At 42.4% G+C, this 22658-nt stretch overlaps 1 protein-coding gene across 1 annotated transcript in view; it reads left to right on the forward strand.

Moving 5' to 3' along the window:
• Nucleotides 1–22658, forward strand: part of MAST1 (microtubule associated serine/threonine kinase 1) — a 696806-nt gene that overhangs the window by 198578 nt on the left and 475570 nt on the right. The window contains exons 4-7 of the mRNA XM_069231862.1: nt 9123–9198; nt 16208–16286; nt 18191–18351; nt 20713–20788. Coding sequence (XP_069087963.1) covers nt 9123–9198; nt 16208–16286; nt 18191–18351; nt 20713–20788 — 392 coding nt within the window. The remainder of the gene's footprint in view (nt 1–9122; nt 9199–16207; nt 16287–18190; nt 18352–20712; nt 20789–22658) is intronic.

Genomic DNA, 22658 nt, shown 5'->3' on the forward strand with positions numbered 1-22658 from the left:
TCTTGTAGTATGAGTAAAAGTGTACTCTTTCCATGAATAAATTAGCCACAGCTTTGCTCCTTTTGTAGCAGTTGCAAAGTGCCTCTTATATCTGAATGAGACCCAGGGTGATTTTGGGTCGTCATGTAAGATACTGCTCTGCAAGTAGTGCATGTTTGTTATTGAGTATGAATTTATAGAGTGGCCTGCATGATAAAAGTCTGGCTATTGTGTGTGGGGTTCGGAGAGATTCTCCAGTCTCAGCAAATCTGGCACTATACTTGAGCATAAATTGAAGCACTGAGCTATGAAAGGTAGAGTTGCTTGACAGTTTAACCAAAATTCATCCAACTGGGTAAGAAACTATACCGATGTTGTGTTTGGTTGGGAGTGTGCAAATCTGTACACCAGAGTAGGCAAAAAAGTTGAATATCATGCCGAAAGTGCTCCCGTCCTCTATGAGGTCCAACCAGTAGTATCAGAGGAGCAGCCTACCAGAAGGTGCAGTTCCTACCCACGAGCGAGTATGCTCTTGTCACATTCCTACGGAGTTGTGTCCCTGTTTACATCCAGGATAAAAGTAGATGTCACCCTGTGCTATTTGTAACTGTAAATAATGTGAAAGAAATTGGCTTATTTCGTGTTGAAGGACCCCATCTCATGGTCAAAATATCAACCTGCAAAATATTACCTACCACTGTATCATCAATTTAGGTACATATTTACTTTTGCACCTCTACATCCTTTTATTGGGACTTACCTTGAAAAATACTGGTAAGGTTGATGTTCTTGATGCAGTTTGTTTAGAGGTTGATATTTCTTCGCATTATAGAGAGTCCCCTGCCTGGCCAACCTTACCTGCTGTGTATATCTCAGGCCCATCCCTCTATGATCACATACTATGTACCAACAGTATTAAAGAGCTGTATCTTAAAACGTGTCTTAACTCAAGTCAACACCAGTTTACATGCCACAAGCTCACCTAATTCAAAAGCCTTTATCCTGAATCTGTGCATTGGAGGGTGAATGCACAATGATTGTTTGACCTGACCACACTCCTCATCTGCACCATTGTTTGTTTTGGTTTCTCTCCGAAGAGGGTTTCCTGTTGCGATTACTAGCTTCACTACAGCCCTTACTGGCCTCCTTTCTGTCCTGCACAGTTCTCGGCTTACCAACTGTGGATCCTATAAAACTCAGATTTCTCTATATGACCACTGTGTCAAGATGCGGCCTAATGTGGTCATGAGATTCACAAGTGTGGTCTCTCATATTGTTTCAAGCATGTACAGTGCTGAACCCCCATCTTTATCCAATGGAAAGAGTTCTTGGGTCATAGGTTCCCACAAAGTTCCATGATTTAGCTTTTAAGTTTAAACACTTGCTAAGGTGTTCCCTATTCTCATTCACCTGTGGAATGTTTTCTTCCTGGGATCCATCTGTCATTCGAGGGGTCTCCTGGCAGTTATTCCTTACCTGAACAGTGTTTCCTTCCTGGAAGACATGCGGTCCTCTTCGGGGTCTCCTAGCAATTCATCCTGCCTAACTATGCACTAGCCACCAATTTCCCAGTGTCTGAGCCAGCACAGATCCTATTCTTTCATTCTTATACAGATCTTATACTAAACAGACTCCAGTGGTCAAGGGCAATAAATCTTTCTATTTTAGTAAAACGCAGAGTGCAAATGAAAAAAGTTTTTATTTGCATGGTCCCATGCATCTGATGTAATGATGTATATGTGTTTATTTCTAAACGTATTTATCGCACACATAATAGATCACCGTACAACGTAGGAGGCAAACTCAGTAATGTTAGTAGCAATAAAAAAACATAATATGCCATCAGCAATAATGGATGAAAAAATATACACAGTGGTATAAAAATTATGGGAGTATTTCGACATTCTAGAGAGCCTTTCAGTGATATTTGCAAGGCCACATGTCTGGATGTAGAAGGGAAGGATAAGAATGCTTTTAGAAGACGTGGTGAAGGACATAGAAAGGGCATTGGGGTGTTTTGCAAGGGGCACTAGCTGATATCACCACTACAATAATGGGCTATTCAAAATAATCCGGTGTAGAATCCGCCCTTGAAAGGTCTTCACAGTAACTAAGCCCCACTATAGGGAAGCAGTAGAATGTTGTACCTTCAAGCCAAGTGGCCAAATCCTTGTTTCCACCATTTAGATTAGAGTTTAGAGTTTAGGCTCTCAATCGCTCAGCAGCAGGAGATGGGGGAAAGCTGGTTCCTTGGGCCACTATTCAGTAATTGGCAAGACCATCAATCGTCCTGCACAAAATAACAAAAGGTAGATTTGTGAGAAGGGGCATATATCTGGCTCATATTATAAAAACAGTCTGAATTTGAAAAGAAAAACATACACGTGCAGGAGGCAATAGTGTCTTTAGCAGTCGGTTGCTGAATACCTAGACTATCTCATTTTTCATTCTGATTCTCTCATCACCCTACACTTCCTATTACTTTCTCACTCTTGCGAGTTATTTTTCATTTCTGCTTTTCCTGTTGTCCAAATATTATTTTCTTTTATCTTCCTCTTTCTTTCTCCCTTTTCTTCATTTCTCTCTCTTGCCTGGGTCTTAGCAGATGATAAAAAATAAGTCTCTATTCTTCAAAAGTGAGTGCCAGTGCCCACTACCTACAGCCCGAGCAACCCGATCCAGCACACAGGTATTTTTTAAAAAGCCCAAGACGTCTGGCTCTTCACTTTAAATTATGGTATTTGCTGAGGATGGCTCTATATAGGATAGATCTTTTCTCTCATGCCCATTTTGTATGTTATCAACAGCCATGGTAAGAACGAAAGTTCTGATGTGTTCTTCCTTTGTTTCACCAGATAAGTGGCTTTTAATATATCTGTGTGCATGAAAGTGTATCAGATTGTACCCTTTTCCATCACAGGCCAGTGCTCATTCTTCCTTTGCTAGGTGTTGCTTGGAGATTGAGGTGAAAGGTATATCTGTAAAGAATACCAAACACAGCAAGTGGAAGATACACAGAAGAATAGAGGGATAAGCTGTTGTATGCTCTGCGTTAAATGCAGGTAGCAACAGGATGACTCAGCAGGCACTCATTGTGTTTTAAAAAGACTCAGTTATTTATGATCAGGGTTATCACTTGAACACCGCTTGGATGTCTTGGATTTCCACACTGACTGGGTCTCAGTAGCCCAGTTGCCTGGTAGAGAAGTAAAGTGGCAATTCTTCCACTAATAGAATAGAGAGAGAACTCTTAACTTTCCCTTGGTAAAGCTGTCTGTATGGGTCTGCTTCTGGGATAAATTTAGTTCAGGGTTCCGCCTCCAGAACATAAGGTCATGTTAACTCAGTTTCAGTAGGATCTGGTTGAGGGTACCACTAAGTCCACTGGAAGCTCATATCCAGTGCTTGGCAGCGAATAAGCTGCTTCATATTAAAGCATGTATCGAATGACCTATTGAACACACTCCAGCATCCCATTTCATTTTCATTTTTCTGCACTAGAAGATTTGCAGCACACACACATGCACACTATATACAGCTCCCCCTTTCAAATACAGTTGTAGACAAATGTAATAGGCTACTTGACACCCACCTTGAGTGGCCAGTCTCTTCACTGGAATGTGGTGGACTTGACACTTGAAAGATGGGAACATAACCAGATACATTTGCTTTAATCGCAGCACAATTCCAGTTAACCCACTGTATGGCTTGGGTGGAAACATGACAGCCCTTTCAAAGTTTTTGTAGTATACTGTACCATCAGTTCCACTTATACTGTACAATCAGTTCTGCAGTTTATAACATGTTATGTCTTGTCATGGACGGAAACATTGTTTTCAACATGTTTGCTCACAAGACATTGATTCCACAGCTTTTTGTAAACCTGTTTGGAATTCCACAGAGATAAGATGGTTCTTTAAGCCCATAATTCCTTAGCACCAACTCTTTTAGTTTCAAATAGATCTCTGCTGTGGCTTAAGAGACTTGCTTACATATAGGTAGGCCTTCTGCTGCTTGAGGAAATATTACACACCAGATTAATTTGAAGTCTGAAACTGCTTCTACAAAGCAGAACCAGACGTTGCAAGAAAACCTCCAAGGTTGCAGGCCAAAATAACATAGATAATACCAAAGCTCAGGAATCTGTAAGTTAAACAAAATAGTGGTCCAAAAACAAGTACCACACGTAGGTGACTGAACACACCAGCAAAGTTGTGACGCATTGGGTAGCTGTTTCATTCTTCTATAAATACCTCTTATTCAGGAAGGAGAAGTCTGCCCCAGAATGCCTCCATTTAGGCTTGGGAAAGAATTTAACAAACATTAATAATGAGGAAATCGTTCCAATGAGGAAAAGAGAAAGGAGAAACAATCAAAAATTATGTCGGGATAAGGCCAGCAGCACTGCAAAACTCACCACCAGCACAAAAACAATCAATTCAAGTGTGCCCCATAATGCAATGAGGACCGACTAAATTACCAAGAAGTGTTCACGCATTCAGGAGAAAAGCAGCGCTGCAGCTCAGTACTCTGGAAAGCCAAGCACCCAAAGCACCAATTAAGGGCTGAATAAGAGTGTGCCCATCCCTCTCCTTAGTAAATCACTGAAGACATCCTTGTCCACCAAAGTCCTACTTTCTAATCAGCAGAGGTCCATGGGCATCCGGTAACTGCCTGATACTCAGCCTCCACACACAAGCTCCAGATTTATCAGGATGTTTTCTACAGAATTGTTTAACAAGGACTGGAAATTGGACCCCTTCAGTGGAAACCCATGAGCAGTCATAATGATGATAACCTTTTCAATTAATAAGGTATTTTACTTTCCCTTTCTTAAAATGGGAATCACAGACTTCACCCACTTTAAACTCTTTTAGACCATCAATAATAAATAATAGGTGGTGTAATTTGTTTCAAAGATCTTTCACCAGAATAAGTAACATGGTATCTAAGAAATGAGGGATGGATATTTCCAAAGGGAGGAATATTTAACCTTACAGTGACAGGATTTATAATGCTGAATATTGTGAAAGGTCCATAGAATTTAGGATTCCAATTGGAAGAATGGATGGATATAGGAAGATTTGATGCTGACAACAAAATCTTCTCCCCAAACCTAGATGATTGTGCAGTACATCTATGCCTGTCTGCTTTATGTAAATATCAATAGATAAGGATTAGGGGAAAGAGGTTCTTGAACTCAATTCAATTTGTTAAGATTTCCTGAACAGCTGGAACTGGATCTTGGGTTTTAGGAATTTTAGACACGGCTGGAAACTGAAAGGAGAAACAATTGGCATTGATGTTTTGGTTTAAGGGAATATACGTGATGAAGAAATTGGCTTCTGAAAGTAAAAAGCCCATCTAATTTGTCTACTGTCCCTGTATTCATCCTTCTGTAGGACGTAGTTCCCATAGTCAATTCAAACTATACTCTCAGTGGAGCTCCTACCCAATAATGTCGCCATTCAGCAAAAGCATTCTTAAAGATCAGCAGTTTCTTTAAAAGAACTGGGCAGTGTAATTTAGCTGGAATTAATTTTCATGAGTAGCAAGCCACTGGATGTTCATGACCATCAGAATCTTCCTGAACCATGACTGAACCAATAGCTGTGTCAGAGGCTTCTGTTTGAATGATAAATGGTCTAGAAAAATCATGTCGTTGAAAGATTGAAGCCTTAATGAATTACCCCATTAACCTTTGGAAGTTACTAGTTGCTTGTTGCCACCTCTGAAAAGTTGTATTTTTCCTCAACCGATTAGTAATTGACTGTTCTGTTAATAATTTCAAATAAATTCCCTAAAGTAATTTGCCAGACCTAAGAAGCTTTGAGTTTCTCTGTGGACTTTGGTCTTGAGCATGATGCAATTGCCTTACCCTTACATGAATCCATTTCAGTACCATCTCATTAAATTACATATGCAATATATTTCACTGAAGTCTTGTTGAAAGCACGTTTTTCAGGTTTAGCCAGGAGTTTAGTTTGTCGGAAGTGAAGATGAACCTTCTTAACATGTTTTTTTTTCCAAATAAGCCGTTAGAAAAAAACAGAATATCATCTAACGAAATGACCAAGGTTTGTAATGGAAGGTCTAAAAAATGGCATTCATGAACCTCTAGAAGATGGATGAAGCAAAGCAAAGACTGAAAGGCATATACTGATACTCAAAATGCGCAAATGGAGTTTGGAATGCAGTTTTCCATTGATCTCCATCCTTTCACATAGAAAATGATAAGCCCATCTGAAATCCAATTAAAAAAAAAATCTGGCTCCCTTGACAGGTTCTAAGATGTTAGAATTTACTGGAATTGGGAAATGATCTTTGATAGTAACTTGATTGAGGCCTCTGTAATCAGTGCATGAGAACTCAGAATAATCTTTCTTTAGCACAAAGAATAGGGAAGCTCCCGCAAGAGATTTAGAAGGTGTCAAGTATTTTTTAATGCCGTCCTTTCCAGGGGAGATAGGGAAATGATAAGACCAAATGGAAAGACTGCCTCCTGTTACAAATAGAGCAATCATATTATCCATGAGGTGGATCGCTTTTTCTTTTGGCTCATCAGAAACATCAAGGTATAAAGTAAGCCTTTGGACTACAAGAAATCTCAGCAGTCACACAAACATAATCATCTTGATGTCTTGATTCTGACATAACCTCTTTTTCAGAAGTTGGGAGAAAATGGGTATAATTCATTATACAAAACTTAGACCCCAACAACAATGTTATTGTAGTCCAGTTAATGTACAGATTGTGATTAGTAAAACCCCTAAAATATCTGTGTGGGGTAGAAATTAAATCAAAACTAGTACGTTCATAGTGCACTTCAATTCATAATTGAACCTATTGGTTTGTTCTTTAACCACTCCAGAGGGGACCAAGGATCTATCTACAGCTTCCACAGGAATCAGAAATTACTTCTTCAACAAGAGTATTTCATGTCCAGAGACCCATTGAATATACATATAACGACTTGAGGCTCAACAATCAACTAAAACTGGAACTTGAGATGATTGACTTCCAAAGGTTATTTCCCCTTGTAAAACAATGAAACCTGAATATTTTGAATAAGCACGCATGATATAAACTTTGAATATACTTGCCACTTTACCCTACTCAAGAGGTTAGGTGTTTGGGTTTCCTGCGACAATTGTGATTGTGGAGGATGAATTGGACACAAGTTAAAAGGTGGCCCTTTGCCCACAGTATAGGCATAATCCAAATTTCCTTCGTCTGTATTTTTATTCTTCAGTTAATTTACTTTGGATTATAGCATTCTGCATTAGCTTGCCCTCCAACTCAAGGGGCGTAGCTTCTGGTTTAAACCTGGGCTTTGAATCAGTCTAACCAATACTTGCCTCTCCCATTCTGATTTTCTTTCTTGGGTTGGCTGTCAATCTGTATGGCCAATACAATCAATTTATGTAGAGGGTCAGGACAGGCAACACAAGCAAGTTCATCTTTCAGTTCTTCCTCTAATCCTTTCTGGAATAGAGTAAACAATACTGGAACAGGCCAGAGACAGAAATTAGCTATGTAAGACTGAAGGTCTAGGGACCTTGCTCAAATTTCATAATCCCCTACTGAGCAGAGGATTTATAGTTTTATTAATTGAACATGGCTGTCAATGCAGTAATATATGCTGAATAGTTATCCAGAAATATCCTTTGCTTCCAAGGACGTAGCCCATTCCAGATAATTTCTCACTTTATTGCTAACTACAAACCTCTTCTTAGGCCTATCAGAGGCCCCTCTTTGTACACAGGACAAAGAGGTGGACTCCAGGGGACATAAGGCTGACCTCCTGTTTAAGCTACTGGAATACAACAAGCTACAAGAGTTCTTTCCTGCACTGGCCCAGCTGAGCAGTGGCAATTTGACCTGGACTGGACACTTCCTGCACCATGTGAGTCTTTAAGTGCCTCTCCTGAGGTCCTGGGATCTTTAGAAGTGTACTCTTGTGGTGGATTGGGACTTTAAGAAATAAAGTCAGAAGGGAAAATCTTTGACCGAGACTAACCTAGTTGCTGTATCTGACCTGTGTTCCATCACGATCAGCATCATATTAAACCTACGTCCTGGTCTATCATGACCATTGGTTGTCATTGGCACTTTGTGCTTCTTGGCACTATTTCTACCTAAACCTTTAAATATTCATATCTCCAGGTCCCCTTATTGGATTTATTATTTTTTACTCTATTTTTCTTATTCATTTTTGGATTTTTATTGTTTTACGTTTTGACTTCATTACTGTTTAGTACTTCATAAATAGTTTTCAAATTGCCCCTAAATTAAGCCTGTGTGCTCTGTGTCATAGCTATCCGGGGGTAGGGTGGGGTGAGCTCAGGTTTACTTAGTGACTTTAATAGTCCACCCTGACAAGGACTGTGATTATTGCTTGAGGTGTGTACTTACCACCTCAACTAATAACCCAGTTTCTTACACTGTCTACATGTCTCCAGAGAAGAGTACATCTCAGAATAATCACTGCAAAAATAAACTGTGTGGCTGAGTATGCAGGTAGTGGTGTGTAGCACCCACTCAGTATGACACACCAATGCTTAGCATCTTCATTAGATTAGATGTTGAGGCATTTTGGAAAATGCCATCTTTAAGGGGCGGAGGTCATCCTTGACATGAAGGGGCAATTCAAGTTGAGTCTAATACCCTTCCTTCAGCTTTTAAGCATCTTGTTATCAGAGTATCAAGCTAACTGACAGAGTTTCAGAAAACAATCTTGAATCTTGTGGTATGAAAAGACTTACACAAATATTAATGCTTGCTGGAGATGATGGGGAGTCTTAGCTTACCTTTGTGATCTACTGAACATTCCTTGCCTCTGTCAGAGATTGAGGGCATATAAGATCCTTTTTGCAGGAGAAGCAAACACATGCAGCTCCTATGTACCAGTGATTTAGTGTGTTCATAATACAGTCCTAGTACGTCACTAACTATATTCTGTGATGCAAGTACGTTGCAGCAGGCACATGCAGCTGATTGCAAGGGAGCTCCATGTGTGCATTGTTAACTGGGATATGCTATTTAGACTAATATTTAAATTTTTGAAGGTTTGAAAACAAGGAGGTGCCGAAATGGATGAAATATATTGTCTCACAGTGCTGACTCTCTATTTCTGTTTCCAGGTAGCAGTCCTCTTGACAGTCCTCGGAATTTCTCTCCTAACACTCCCGCCCACTTCTCCTTTGCCTCGTCCCGCAGGTGAGTTTTGGTTACGCATCTTTCTCCTGTGCTCCCATAACTGTTTCTGCAGATAATCTTTATCATTGATGCGGGAAGCGGGACTTGTCTGGAAACTGTTCAGGAGGTCTTTTTGCATTGTAGACTTAGAAGATGATTGTAAGTGGAAGAAAGCAGGGGTTAGCATACCTACGCATGTACACTAATGGGTCGTAGATGAATGTGTTAAAATTATTTCTCAAAAAGATTTTCCTATAAATATTGAACCTAGATCTTTGGTATTTTGACCTAGTTACAATTGGATAAACTATTTTTATTATCTCTAATTGGTCTTGTGTGGCTCTTCCTTTTCGGTAGTGTTAAAAATAAAAACACATTGCTGGTTATCTAGTTGTATGTGCAGTCAAGGATCTTCCCTATATACTACTAAGCCATGTAAAGCATGGGAAACAACAAACATGCTCTTGTCAAGTAACACATAGCTACTTCAACTAGGTTTATGTATAACATAAACATTGCTTCCAATATGTACAACACAAATTATATCACTGTGTACTATGAGTTGAATAACCCCTTAACCAATGCAAACTATCCTTATATCTGAACATAGTGTGGCAGATATGTGAACTGTAAACTCTTAAGAACCATGTATTTTTCCTTTTAGCAAGATCAATAAAAAAAAGGTTTTGAACTAAAAAAAATATCTTTCCTTTTTTGAGAGTCACTGTGCAATATATGAGAGGTAGGTTGTCTGCAATTACAACACCCGTTTTAATACTTCCTGCTTCGTCACACCTAAAAGACTGTTGTAAACTACTTACGGTGGAATGCTTTGTATGTCAAGAAAGGGAAGATACTGTCTTTTATGTGATCTGGGAATGTCCCCTCATTGCCAAATATTGGAAATAAATCTTTACCTAATTGTCCAGGGTACTAATGTGCCCGATAGACCACTTTTCCCACATTGCCCTGGTAAGACTGCTGAAGGACCTGGACGGACTCAGGGGAGAACAGGCGTTGGTAGGGATGGGTACACTCCTTGGTAAATGGGATAGAGCAAGACACTGGAACTCAAGGAGCCCACCAACTATCACCGAATGGAAAAAGAATATGAACTTCTGTGCAAAAATGGAGGAACCCATATATTTTGTTCGGGGTTGCCCCCAGAAACGTAAAGATACAGGATAGGCGGTGGGAATATTATGGCTTGTCTTATAGTGTACTGCACAACAGGTATCGCAGTTAAATGGATATTGTACATCCGATTTGCACTGTACGTTATTGCTTGCTTTTGCAAAAATCAATATAACGTTGAAAAAATACTTTGTGCTTCAACAACATAACTGTTCTATCCAGACCCTAGTAGACAGATGCTGAATCCAGTGTCCATAGAGGCTGTACCTCTACCACTCCCAAATGATAACCAGATTCCCCTTTAGTCACGGGCCTCAAGCGACATCCAGAAATCGTTAGTGGGCTTCCCCATCACAGGATCCACCTCTACTGCTCCTCTTTGGCAAACATTGTGATCCCTTGGGACATGTACTAAAGAGCCGAGGCAATTGGAAAGTCCATATTCTGGCATCTTGTCTGGGACGAGAAAAGAAGCATTCAGAAATATGCAGCTCTCTTCTATATGTACCTAGTGGGAACCTCCTGGTAGTACCACAGCACGAAGGATCTTAACCTGAAACTAGTTGAAGAGCTGTGCAAGTACAGGATCCCTGGTAACTTTGCAAGATACTTTTCCCCTTTGTGTGCACATTTTTCTTTAGATTTTTGGAGTAGCTTATTAAATCTTTCAAATGATACTTAAAAGCTGCACCCTCTGACACCTTTTAGCATTCTTTTTTTTGTTGATAAAAAACATTTTTATTCAAAATAAAACAACCGGTTGATTGTACAACCCATTTACCCCATAACCCATCTTACGGATAAGAAATATCCTACTGTACCATTCCACCTTCATCCATGTCATCTGTGTTGCGTCCACCATTTCTTCTAGACCCCCTCATATTTATGGGGACATCGCTCACCTTGTATATTATCTCTTCGATCTCGGCCCAGCGTTTTCCCAGAGTTTAGGTGTGCTAACTCGTCCCCCACTTTCTCAAGCATGATTGCCTATTCTGATGCTGATGTTCTGTCTGCTGCTGTCAGTCAGAAAAGTAGAAGGTCTGTGACAAGTAGGGCAGTGCGTTCCCAGTCGGGGCAGACCTGTCCCTCATAAAAAGTTTCATAGTATGTAGTGAAGGCAGCCGCAATCCCCTTAGAGTCCTCCACCACCTGACCAGCTCCATCCAATATATTAGGTACCACCCTGGACTTTTTCTTTTGTAGGTAGCCAGTGCAGGAGCTTGCTCGACTTGTCCCCCCATTCATACACCATCCATGTGGAAGCCAACCAACATTTGCGGGCATCTTCCATGCCTGACTGATGGAAGGATGTCTTCTCAAGCTCTAATTGGTGCTGCATAAGACCTGTCTGTGCAGTCAGATCCACCTGTTCCTAAGACAATATGGAGGTCTATAGATCCAAAATTTAGGCCTGCTTTTCCCGGTCTACCCGCCTGAAATATGAACAAGCAATACCTCTCATTGAGGCCTTACATGCCCCCACAGTATCCCCACCGATTCCGCTATGCCCTTATTTAAATCATGGAACACTTTCAGTTCCCCACATAAGTACTCAGAAAACTGCTTGTCGGTGAGGAGCCAGACATTGTCTCCATACTGGGCGGTCCCCAATGTCTGGGCCCCCAGACTGAGTTACCATAAGGCGTGGTACAATAGTCCACGGAGGGAATATGTGGCCGGTGGTGTGCTGGCGGTTTGATGCTGATAGCAACAAGTAATCAATGCGGGCCTGTGAGCCTTGTGCCTCTGATGTGTGAGTATATTCATGTCTCCAAGGGCTCCAAATTGGCCAGGAATTGCTCAGTTCCAGCTACCCATTCTGCCAGTCACTTCCCCTGGCTCGGCGGGCAACTCATGGGTCTTTACCAATCCTGCTAGTCCATAACATTGTTAAAGTCCCCTGCCCCACGATTGTTACCCTGTGAGGCAGTGCACTTAATAGCTTCCTAAAGGTCAGCAGTGTAGAATGATGTGTGGCTGGTGGAACATATATGCTGACTAAATTATAAGGAGTACCTTCCATAGACCGCTCAAGGATTACATATCTGCCGTGAGTGTCCCTTGTGACTTTCATATAGGAGAATGGCCACCATGCGTGATCCTCTGGAGTATCCTGCATGATATATTCTGTCATAACCCCTGCAGGCCAGGAACATACAGTTGTGTCCCCATAGATGATTCATTTGTAGCATAGGGATTGCCAGATTATATCTATGTGCAAATTGTTGTACACCAACCATCTTTATCTGGTCTGCCAGACCAGTAACATTTCATGTGGTGACCGAGAATTTCCCCATAATGATAGTAGTAAGTTAGCCCAATATGTCCCCACCTGCGGTGTCTGCTCACTTTTAGTAATGAAAACCTATTGGGGACCATACAATCAATAGCACAGAGCTAAGTGTGTGAGCAAGTGAGGAGTGGTCACTGTACCCAGGAATGTTGAGCAACAAAACAAATCAAACAACAAAGAAAATCTCAAAAGATAAACAAAACTCCTAGGCCCCAACTCTCCACGCCCTATACTTCCTACCCTGAAGAAGCATCTATCACCCAAGCCCAACATGACCACAGAACTAACTTGGGGCAATGTACTTACATGGTCCAGATTGTTCACCCATCCACTGCCCTGGAGGAAGCATATCTGGTAAAATCATCATAGGATTCATTGGTGCTGGTGTGCTAAAATGGAAAAAAGGAAATAAATGAAGAATGTCACCACTCATTGAGGTCTTGCCTTATGCCTGCCTGTGCCCTTGCCATTGTCTTAGGCAGTCTGGAGCTCCTCCAGGTCTGTGGACCCCTCGGTCGCAGAGGGCTCTGTTTTCATTGTTGTACAGCCTCCGTCCCCTTGGGCCTGCACCTTGCAGCCCTAGAGGGGTTAGCCAATTGCCATTGTGGGGGTTGGTTCACAGTCACGGGTCGTTGTTCACTAACCCAGGCCCAGGCCTCCTCCGGTTTGGCGAACAATATAGATTTGGAGTTGTGAATTACATGCAGCCAGGTGGGGTAAAGTAGCATGTAAGCTAACTTCATAAAGTGCAGTTTTTGCTTCACTTGATCTTAGTCAGGGAATATCATGATGCAACCGGATTGGAACATTAGGCGCTCCTTTGCCTATGCACCTGTCAGAACAGCATACATGTCTCTATAGTTCGGATATTTTGCTATCATCGGATGGGTAGTGGGAGGCCGCAGTGGGTGGTTTCTAGACCAAGGACCTGTGGGCCAGCTCAAGTATAAAACAGGCAGACAGACCCTATGTCGCCATCTAGGATCAAATCTATTGTTCAAGCAAGGTTTCTGTGGTCGGGTTTTGTCTCCCTCTAAAAAACCTGTGAATTGGAGGTTATTTAATCAGGTCCTGTTTTCGGCATCTTCTGCTCGATCTTGTAGTATCTTAGTATTCTGTGACTGATGGGTTACCTCTGAGGTGAGACTCCACACTGTATCCTCCAGCTTCCATATTCTGCCTTCTACTTCAGCAAACCGGTCCATGGTCTGACAGAGATCCTGGCATAGTGAGGCCACATCCATACCCACACACCGATTTTAGTCTTCATTGCCGCCTTAGAGTCTTGAGTGGCTTGTAGGATCACAGCTGTGCTGTCCCTACCCAGTGGGGTTGCAGCTCCATGCTCACCACTTGGGGCCCCTTATGCTCCTCCTACAGGAGCGGTGTATTTGTCCATTTTGGCCTGGGCCTATGATGTCCTGACCCAGCCCATCCCTCACTGAACCACAATGCTTGCTATCCTTCTTATGTGCAAGTCCTGGGAGTTTTGGGAACTGCTCCCTGCCTTTCAGTCAGGTTGCCCTCCACAGAGTTTTACAAGTGTTCGAGAGGGGGGATGCCGACCAGCTTGCTAAGTCAAAATGCACCTAGGCTGCACGAGCAGTTGCCTCCCTACAGGTGAGTCGTTGCCCTCACTCGCCTCGGGTCCCCGGTCTGCCCTCTTGATGTCTCTGTGAATCTGGGCCGGTGCAAGAGGCCAACTATTGCAGTTATTGGGCCCAAAGCTGCTCTTGGACCCTTATCCCTGCCCAGTCTGGCGTCCCTATAGAAGGGGAGGGAGGTACCAAGGGGAGCAATGGGGGAGAGGGGCCCCACTCTTTTCCTTCCACCTCGCTCACCAACTAGGGGGTGGCCTCCAGGAAGCCCCAGGCCTGACCGGTCCCCCCTGCCTCAGCACCTCCCCCAATCCCCAGAACCCCTAACCACCAAACCCTGTGGCCTTTCGGCTTTTCAATCTAGAAGACAGACTTTGCTTGCTGATGAAACATTAAACAAGCCAAACAATAACATTGCCTTCAAAAGAATGATCTCGTTTTAAGTCTGTCTCCATTTATTTATTACCTGGATTAGTCTTGCCCCAGGAAACAATGCAGCAAAAGTGACTGGCTGCCAGGTGCATAGTAATTTGTATTTAGGATTCTGACAAACTATAAGACATTCAGGCCTCTCAGCAACTTCAACTCAGTCCATCACACCAAATGCATCAAGGATGATATACTCAATGCATCTAAGATATGTACACTTTTTAGACATTTGTAGGTCAGAGATTTTGTCCAACCTGCATACTTTTTGGAAGCATTGTTCTCCAGGAGCGTCTTCTGAAAAATATGCAGCTTTTATTTGGAGGTGCCATGTATGTGCTTGATGCTTCATCAGACGTCCTAAGCCACCTCCATCGCAAAAGTGTCACAAGTTGCGGTATCATTACCATGACCAGATCCCTCTGGATTATATCTAGAAACTGTGTTTAGGTAAAAATCATGGACCCGAGCACAAAGTGTGCTGAAATCAGAACCTCAAATCTGATGCCTGGTTTGACATTTGCTGGCTGGTGCAGAGTGAGGCCCTAGGTCTTTCATGGGTGCCAGGCAATTTTAAATCCGGCCTTTGTTTCTGACATTACGCCAGTCAGACTGTCATAAGAATCAGGACATTTTTCATTCTACAAACACCATCTGCAAGTACTATGAGTCCTTCTGTTCCATTCTGAACAAATACGATGTTAGATAAGAATACTCTGACCTAGGTCATCAGCTCTAAAGGTCCTTTTTTCGCTTGTTGGGTGGTCTCCTGTATTCTTGACTGATACTCCAGGAACATTCCACTTTTGCAATCATTGACACTGTACCATAAAGAATCTTTATTCAGTGGATGGGATAAACAAATCAAACACAGGGGCTACTCTTCATGCTTTTTTGCGCAGAGTGCATTTATGCTTTGGCCAGCACTGGAATGTGGTCTTCCCGTTAACTAAGAAGAAATGTTGATGGAATGGGGTATGGTCCAGTTAATTTCTTTAGTGAAAACAGTGTTCCTACTCTTGTCTTTCCTTTTTTGGCACTACCCATCCACCATTTTCCTCTATCTCTGCTGTGATACCCTTATAGGGTAGAGTTAAGGAAAGGGAATTGAGATAGGAAAAGCGAGTGGCAGTAGAAATATTGGACAATATATATACCTCAGCTTCCACATTGACTTTTGTGCTTTGGTGAAAGTGGCCCAGTCTCCATTATTTTCCTGATTCCCCCTTCTTCCCTGTCACACCAAGCCCCTTGTCTGTTGTGAGCTATTACAGCTCCCTCTCTCTCTTTACACTAAGAATCAGACTTTGACGTCCTGCCAGGAACCTGGGGTCAGTCCAGCAGGGAAGCCAGATTGCGTATTATCTGAGTCAGTCTGGAACATAAAATGGTTGCAGTCTAAAAATAAAAATCTAGGCTTTACAGGATTTGACTAACAGCACTAGTAATACGATTTTAAAGATAGATAAAAATTGTTTGTACGTTCCATCCAATGCAATCCTTGTCCAGAGTGAACACTTAAGTCATTGTTGCGGCTGCACATTATATTGACGCTCTGCCCTCATCTCTCCTGTAGATCCGACGGGCGCCGCTGGTCCCTGGCCTCGCTGCCATCGTCTGGATATGGGACCAATACACCAAGCTCTACTGTCTCAGTAAGTACTGTGTAGGATGAGGTAGAAGAAAGTGGGTTTGTGATCAAATTGATTAATTAATTGTCCAAATACACTTTTTAACACCTTATCAGTTTTCGTAAAAAAGAAAACAAAAACTGCTGGAAGTTGTTTTTGTGAAGAGTTAATATGTTTCACCAAAAATGTGTTCCTTGATACGAACATTGATGATGTAATTTGTATTTTGTTATATATTTATGTTATATTTGGATTATTCTCTTTCACAAACTGGATAATGTTTTTTTTTGGTACAATGTTTCTGCTGTTAGCATCTTTTCAGTTGCAACTTCATTACATGTTGTAGGGAAATCAAAATAGAAATATAAAATTACTTCTTGGACACTTTTGTGAAGAGCATTTCCTTTGAGTGTTGTCTCGCTGCGGTAGTTACTTTTAAGCAGATTATAATTAATACGTGTCTGAGAGAATAAATATAATTTCAACTAACATTACTTCGACAATTTCTATCTATTATCTTCACCTGCAGTTGTAGTTTAGTGTTCCATCTCTAGTTTCAATAATTTGAGCATGTAATGAGTGTATATGGATGAGAGGATATGGGTGACGCAAGTATTTGCTCATTAAAGAGAAGGCTTGCTGGAATTGTTAAAATTAGATAATTCTTCCTCGTTCCCTTGGCTCCAATATGTTAAGACCTGGTTCGATAAGCTAGGCCTGAGTTCCTTTTGGGACAAACCAGGATAGTTGACCACTCATTCTAAGATTCTGCTTAAGCAGGCATATTGGAATGATTCAATGGCAAGACTTCACCAAAATCCGAGAGTAGGGAAACTGTCAGAGCGATTTTTGTATATTAAGCCCATTTAATATTTTGAACCCTATTTAGACGATGTGCAACCACCACTCACTCAAATATTGTATATGAGATTTCACTTTTGTAGTTTATCAATTCATTTACATCAGATTGGGGTTGTGGTGGTGTTTCTGAAGACGGAGTAAACTGCACTGATTGCACTTAATCTATTTAGAAAGTAACCGAAAACATTGCTCGTTATGTGTTTTTTGCCCAGCTTATGTTACTCCCGGGAAAAAATGGATAAGACCAATTAGCCGCAACCTGGGCTTCAGAAGGTATGCAGATGCACTAAGGGTCCTGCAAATAAAAACATCTAAATCCTTGGTGTAACAACGATGAATCACACGCCGTAGTAGTTGTAGGAGTGGAGGTTTATTCTAAATACTCAGAGGAAAACAGCTCAGCCATCCATCTCTAACGCTCTCCCAGTTCCCTTTCCAACCCTCATGGAATCTTCATTTACCTTATCCTTCTCAGCTGATGTCAGAGGATGACATCCGTACACAATACTACACTTGGTATTTTGGAATCAGCAGATATTTGTTTGTAGTAGGTCTCATTAGAAAAAAGAGAGGCTTGACGTTTTAAGCTCTATATAAGCTATTTTATGATTCGATTATTATTTTTAATGGAATCATTTTTGTTATTTTTGTGATTTATGTGTGCTTTTATGGTTTTTAACCGAAATAAAGTTGTTGAATACATGTAATGAGTGTGCACTGCTTGTAGTAACTTTCTGTTTCCTTGTAGCGAAAGGTAACAATTATTACCAGGTTCTGTTTCACAATTTATCTTCAAAGCGCTTTCACCTGTGTAATTCTAAATTCTTTACATTTTTCTAATAAGACACCCTATCTGAAACTTGAAAAAATATACACTCAAGGAACAGAGATGTTCCAGAGGGAAACCTTATTTTTGTAACCTGAACGGGTGGCGGATACTAGTGAGTTACTGTTTTGTTATGTAATCCGAAACCTGTGAGTTTTGCTCTTATAATGCCATTTTGACTTCAAGTTCTCCCTTTTCCAGAATCTCTTGCTGACCCCCAACCCTTTACGTTTTTTCTTAGTCTTCAAGTTCTTCACAGGAGCGCCTCCACCAGCTCCCTTACCAGCCCACCATGGATGAACTGCACTTCCTGTCCAAGCACTTCGGCAGCTCGGAAAGCATCACTGATGACGATGGAGGGCGACGCTCACCTGCCGTGCGTCCTCGGTCCCGCAGCCTTAGGTAAGAGAGTTGGTTGACGTAGATTCTCCCACTTTAATTTAGGATGGCTTCCCTATGAGCCAATACTATAGAAATTAAACCCCCTATGAAATAAGAGAGAGGAAATGGAGCTGGACAGCCCTGTAAACTGGAAAGGATCTATTGTCTGATCCCCAGACAATGCAAGTGGTACAAGAACTGGATTCCTCTGCTCAGCTGGAATAGATGGCTTGACAAAATCAAGTTATGCTAGCTACTGGATTTCAACTCCTGGCTGAAGTTGCCTGTGTTGCGAACTTCATACAAATAAGTAGTACCTCCTACTCATGTGTCCACCTGGACTGGTTCTGTGGCAAGTGTGCCCAACATAAATCAAGGCTGGCAGGATTTAGGCGACGTTGATATCAAATTAATCTAAATAGAACTCATTTATATAGTCATGGGTTATGTTGACCATTTAACATCGATTATATGGTTCAGGGCCTAAGTCTTACAGTCCCCGTCTGTAATATGTTCCCAATAGAAAAAAGTAATTCCTGAACTTGATTCCTGAGTCCAGCTGAAATTAGTCTTTGGCAGGGGTGTCGAAGATAAGTCAGGGTGGGGGCACCCATGCCAGATTTTTAGGATATCCAGATACGATATATCATACAATTCACCTAAATAGACACATTTACACAGTCAATGTTGTTTTGAATATCTGGCCTGCCTCGAACCCTCTTGGACTAGGGTTCAACACAAAAGTAAGTAACGCCTGAATTAGATGAACATGTCCAGAAAGAATGGATATATAATACGGTCCAGTGGAATAACTGGTCGCAGCAGAACTGGATTCCGATATAGTCTCAATATAATAAGCAAACACTTTACTAGATTTCTTTATAAAGCTTTAATGGCTGCAATATAGTGTCCAACAAAGTAGTAGAAGTACCCGAACTGATGAATTTGGTGTTTCTGGACAGGAAGACGTCATTGACGTGGATGTGTGCATCTGTCCCGGATTCAGTCTACACCCAGATATTTAGCAGATCAGGGCATGCTGAATTAACAAAAAAAGTGCAAACACTGGTTTCCTGTGTACGGCAGGAGTGCCCTCCCACATGGTAATCCTGCCTATCTCCAATAGTCTACAGAATAATTGCGCCCTCGGACTGTCAGAATCCTAAAAATGGAAATGGTTCTGGTTCTGAAGACAATCCTGAGCTGGATTGTGGCCTAGCTCAGGAGGGAGTCAATAAAATCAGCAGAGTCTCTCGAAGCAGGAGAGTCGAGACCATATGGAAAGTTTTATGACTTTAAGGAATGGAGGCAGTTGATGGTCGTATGGAAGGAGAAAACAGACGGCAATATATTTGAGTTTAGTTATAATGGGCTGGAAGACAATATGCTGATGAAGAAGGACATGGCTGTGTTCTGTGCCTACCTGGATTGGGAACACACTCCCTAGCAAAAGAAGGTAAACTGCAGTTTTTACTCACGGCTATAGTGGAACGAGGTAATATATTAAATACGCCAGGAGTGAACTACCTTCTGTAATGCAGGAAGGGCACAAAGACAAACTGTACAGGCTTCTGTGTTCTTTGTGAAGTATAAGACCTCTAGGGGTAGATTTAAGAGCCCCGTGCACCACTTTAGGGCCGCCTTAGCATAATTTTTTTTTACTCCAAGGCAGCACTAAGGTGGCCTTTTCCCAGTGCCACATTTAGAGTGGTGCAATGCATGCATTGTGCCACTTTGTAACCCTTTCTGCCACATTATGCCTGCGTCATACATAATGTATGCAAGGGGGGCATTCCCACCGTTAAGAGGCCAGAAAAAATGACGCAGGGAAATTTACAAGATTTCACTGTGCCATTTTTCTGTCATTTTTAACGCCTGCTCAGAGCAGGCATTAAAATGACGCACCATTTGAATCAATGGTCCTCCTTGCACTTTGCTACACTAGCATCAACATTTTTGATGCTACTGTAGCAGAGGGCCACAATAGCGTCAAAAAATGTAATGCTGTTGTTCTGACTATCGCCATGGTGAGTCGTATCTTAAATGCAGCGCACACATGGTGGCGTTGGGGGGGGGGCACAGGTAGGGGTGCAAGAAAAGTGGTGCTGCATTGAATGCAGCGCCACTGTTCTTAAATTCGACCCCTAGTCTCTGGGTAGGCACGTGTTACTGCAACTGGATACACCACAGGAGAACATTATGTCCATGTAGTTGCAAACCACAAAACATTAAATGCAATATTTTTGTTCTCTCTTTTCAGAGCTGTTAAAAGCTTTTGCAGTCCTTGTCTCTATTTTGAGATCACATCTCTGCCATAGAGGAATTGAGCACCAGCATGAGGTAGGGTCGACATAACGTCTTCTCTTTTTTTTCCTCATGCAGTCCGGGCCGTTCCCCTTCGTCGCACGATAACGAGATCATGATGATGAACCATGTGTACAAAGAACGTTTCCCAAAGGTGAGGTCGGCTTCTGATTTAACATTACATTTTTAATTTCCAAGGGACACGTATCTTGGTAAACGAGTACATCAGGGAATTTGTCGCCTCCTCTAGCTGTCTTGTTTTTCCATGTGTAATGGTGTCAGAGAATGTCTCTGTCAGCACACCCCACCCACCCTCTTCCAATGACAATCAACCCATCTGCCAGCCCACATACAGCATTTGCTTCTAAAAATACATTTCAGAAAACAAATTCCCTAAATGTTGCCTTCAGAAATGGATTCAGCAGCTTTTAGCTAAGGGAGTAACGTGTGAATGCACACGGACAGTATGATATTGTAGCTACAAAACATGCATTCGCACCATTTATGAGGTTTCTGGGGCCTGCTTGATAAACACAAATGTCTTAGGGTATATTAAACGCGATGCACAGTAGGTGTGATGGGACAGGCCTAGGGAATGTCTCCGGGTGGTTATAATTGTGTTTGTCTCAGAGGGATTTCTTGATGAACGTAATAAAACTGCTCTTTGGATCTTGCCTAGTATTGAAATACACGTTGTTGTCCCTTGTGTATAATGTGATTGTTGTGGAGTTTTCTCTGCCTCATCCCTCCATGCCCATGTTTGCTCCATCCGTTATGCTGATAGATACAATGAAATTAGTCTCTTCCCAATGTATCTCACTTAAGGCATGCTACGGTATGCAGTTCCCCTTGACTTTTTGCATTTGGAGTATTTCTCATACTAGAAATTTACACATACTTTATTAGGGAGGTTTGTATTGCACTTAGGTTGGTTTTCATCTGCTTTTAAGCACATCCATGATCAGAGTGGGGAGTGACGTGGATACTGTGATCCATGCTGAGATGCATGTACTGTGCTGCATCTTTATGTGTAGCTCCTGGGTGACAGTCGGTGAGCCGGGCCGCAGATGATCACCACTGCATGAGGCTCTGTGGCCCGGCAAAGTATCCGATAATTTCTCTGTGAATGGGCTGCCATCTGGACATCTAAGCCATGTGAAATGCCTAGTGAGGTGACTAAGCAGGGCTGGAAACATTCTGCAGCACGGATAGTGCATGCTATGAAATGCAGCCACTGTGACCTGGTTAAGAGATCCGCACCATCATGGGCTTTCCCCGATTGAGGACGTAACGGGAGGAGGACGCAGGTGAGCGAGGGCTCGCTACTGCCCCCAGGGAACGACCTCAGGAGCGACTGGGAGTGGGCCCACTGCTGATCACTGCATCTTCATTTCTTTCATCTCCAGAGAGACCGGGGACGGAACACCACCATTTCAGCTTACCCTCTGCCCAGAGAAGGTATGCCTCAAGGCTGGAAAAGTCCAGGCATTCAATACTTGCTGTCCTAGCCCCAAAACTAGGGCAGCAGGGCGCCAAAACTGTTTGGGGGCCATGCCCAGGGGACGCACACAAACCACTGTGCCAACCTGCTGCTCTGCCACAGGCGAGGAGGGAAGCTGCCCCAGGAGGGTTCTGAGTAACTTGACCCAGGCCTTTGTGACTATGGCCCATTCGGGGCCCTGAGGGGCAGACCACGGACCTAAGGATCGAACCCCTGTCTCCTTGAAACTATTGCTCTGCTGCCTCTGTTAAGACACTCCACTTGACTGTAACTGGATCTGGGACCATCTGCAATTCAAGGCACACCATTGCCGCTCTGGACCTTTTCCCTACTGGGCAGAGCTGGTGATTGCTGCTTGTGGGACAAGCCTATCTTAATGGCCTCTTTCTTGTCTTCTGGATCTTGACCTGCTCATGTCCCCCGAGAGTCTTGGAAGAGGCGGGCCTGTATCTTCTTGATGCAGCTGCCTGCCCTGGGAACCTGCAGCGAAGGCTAGTTAAAGATTGAAACCCTGACTCTCTGC

The sequence above is a fragment of the Pleurodeles waltl genome, chromosome 4_2 (assembly GCF_031143425.1).
Source record: "Pleurodeles waltl isolate 20211129_DDA chromosome 4_2, aPleWal1.hap1.20221129, whole genome shotgun sequence".
Lineage (NCBI taxonomy): Eukaryota > Metazoa > Chordata > Amphibia > Caudata > Salamandridae > Pleurodeles > Pleurodeles waltl.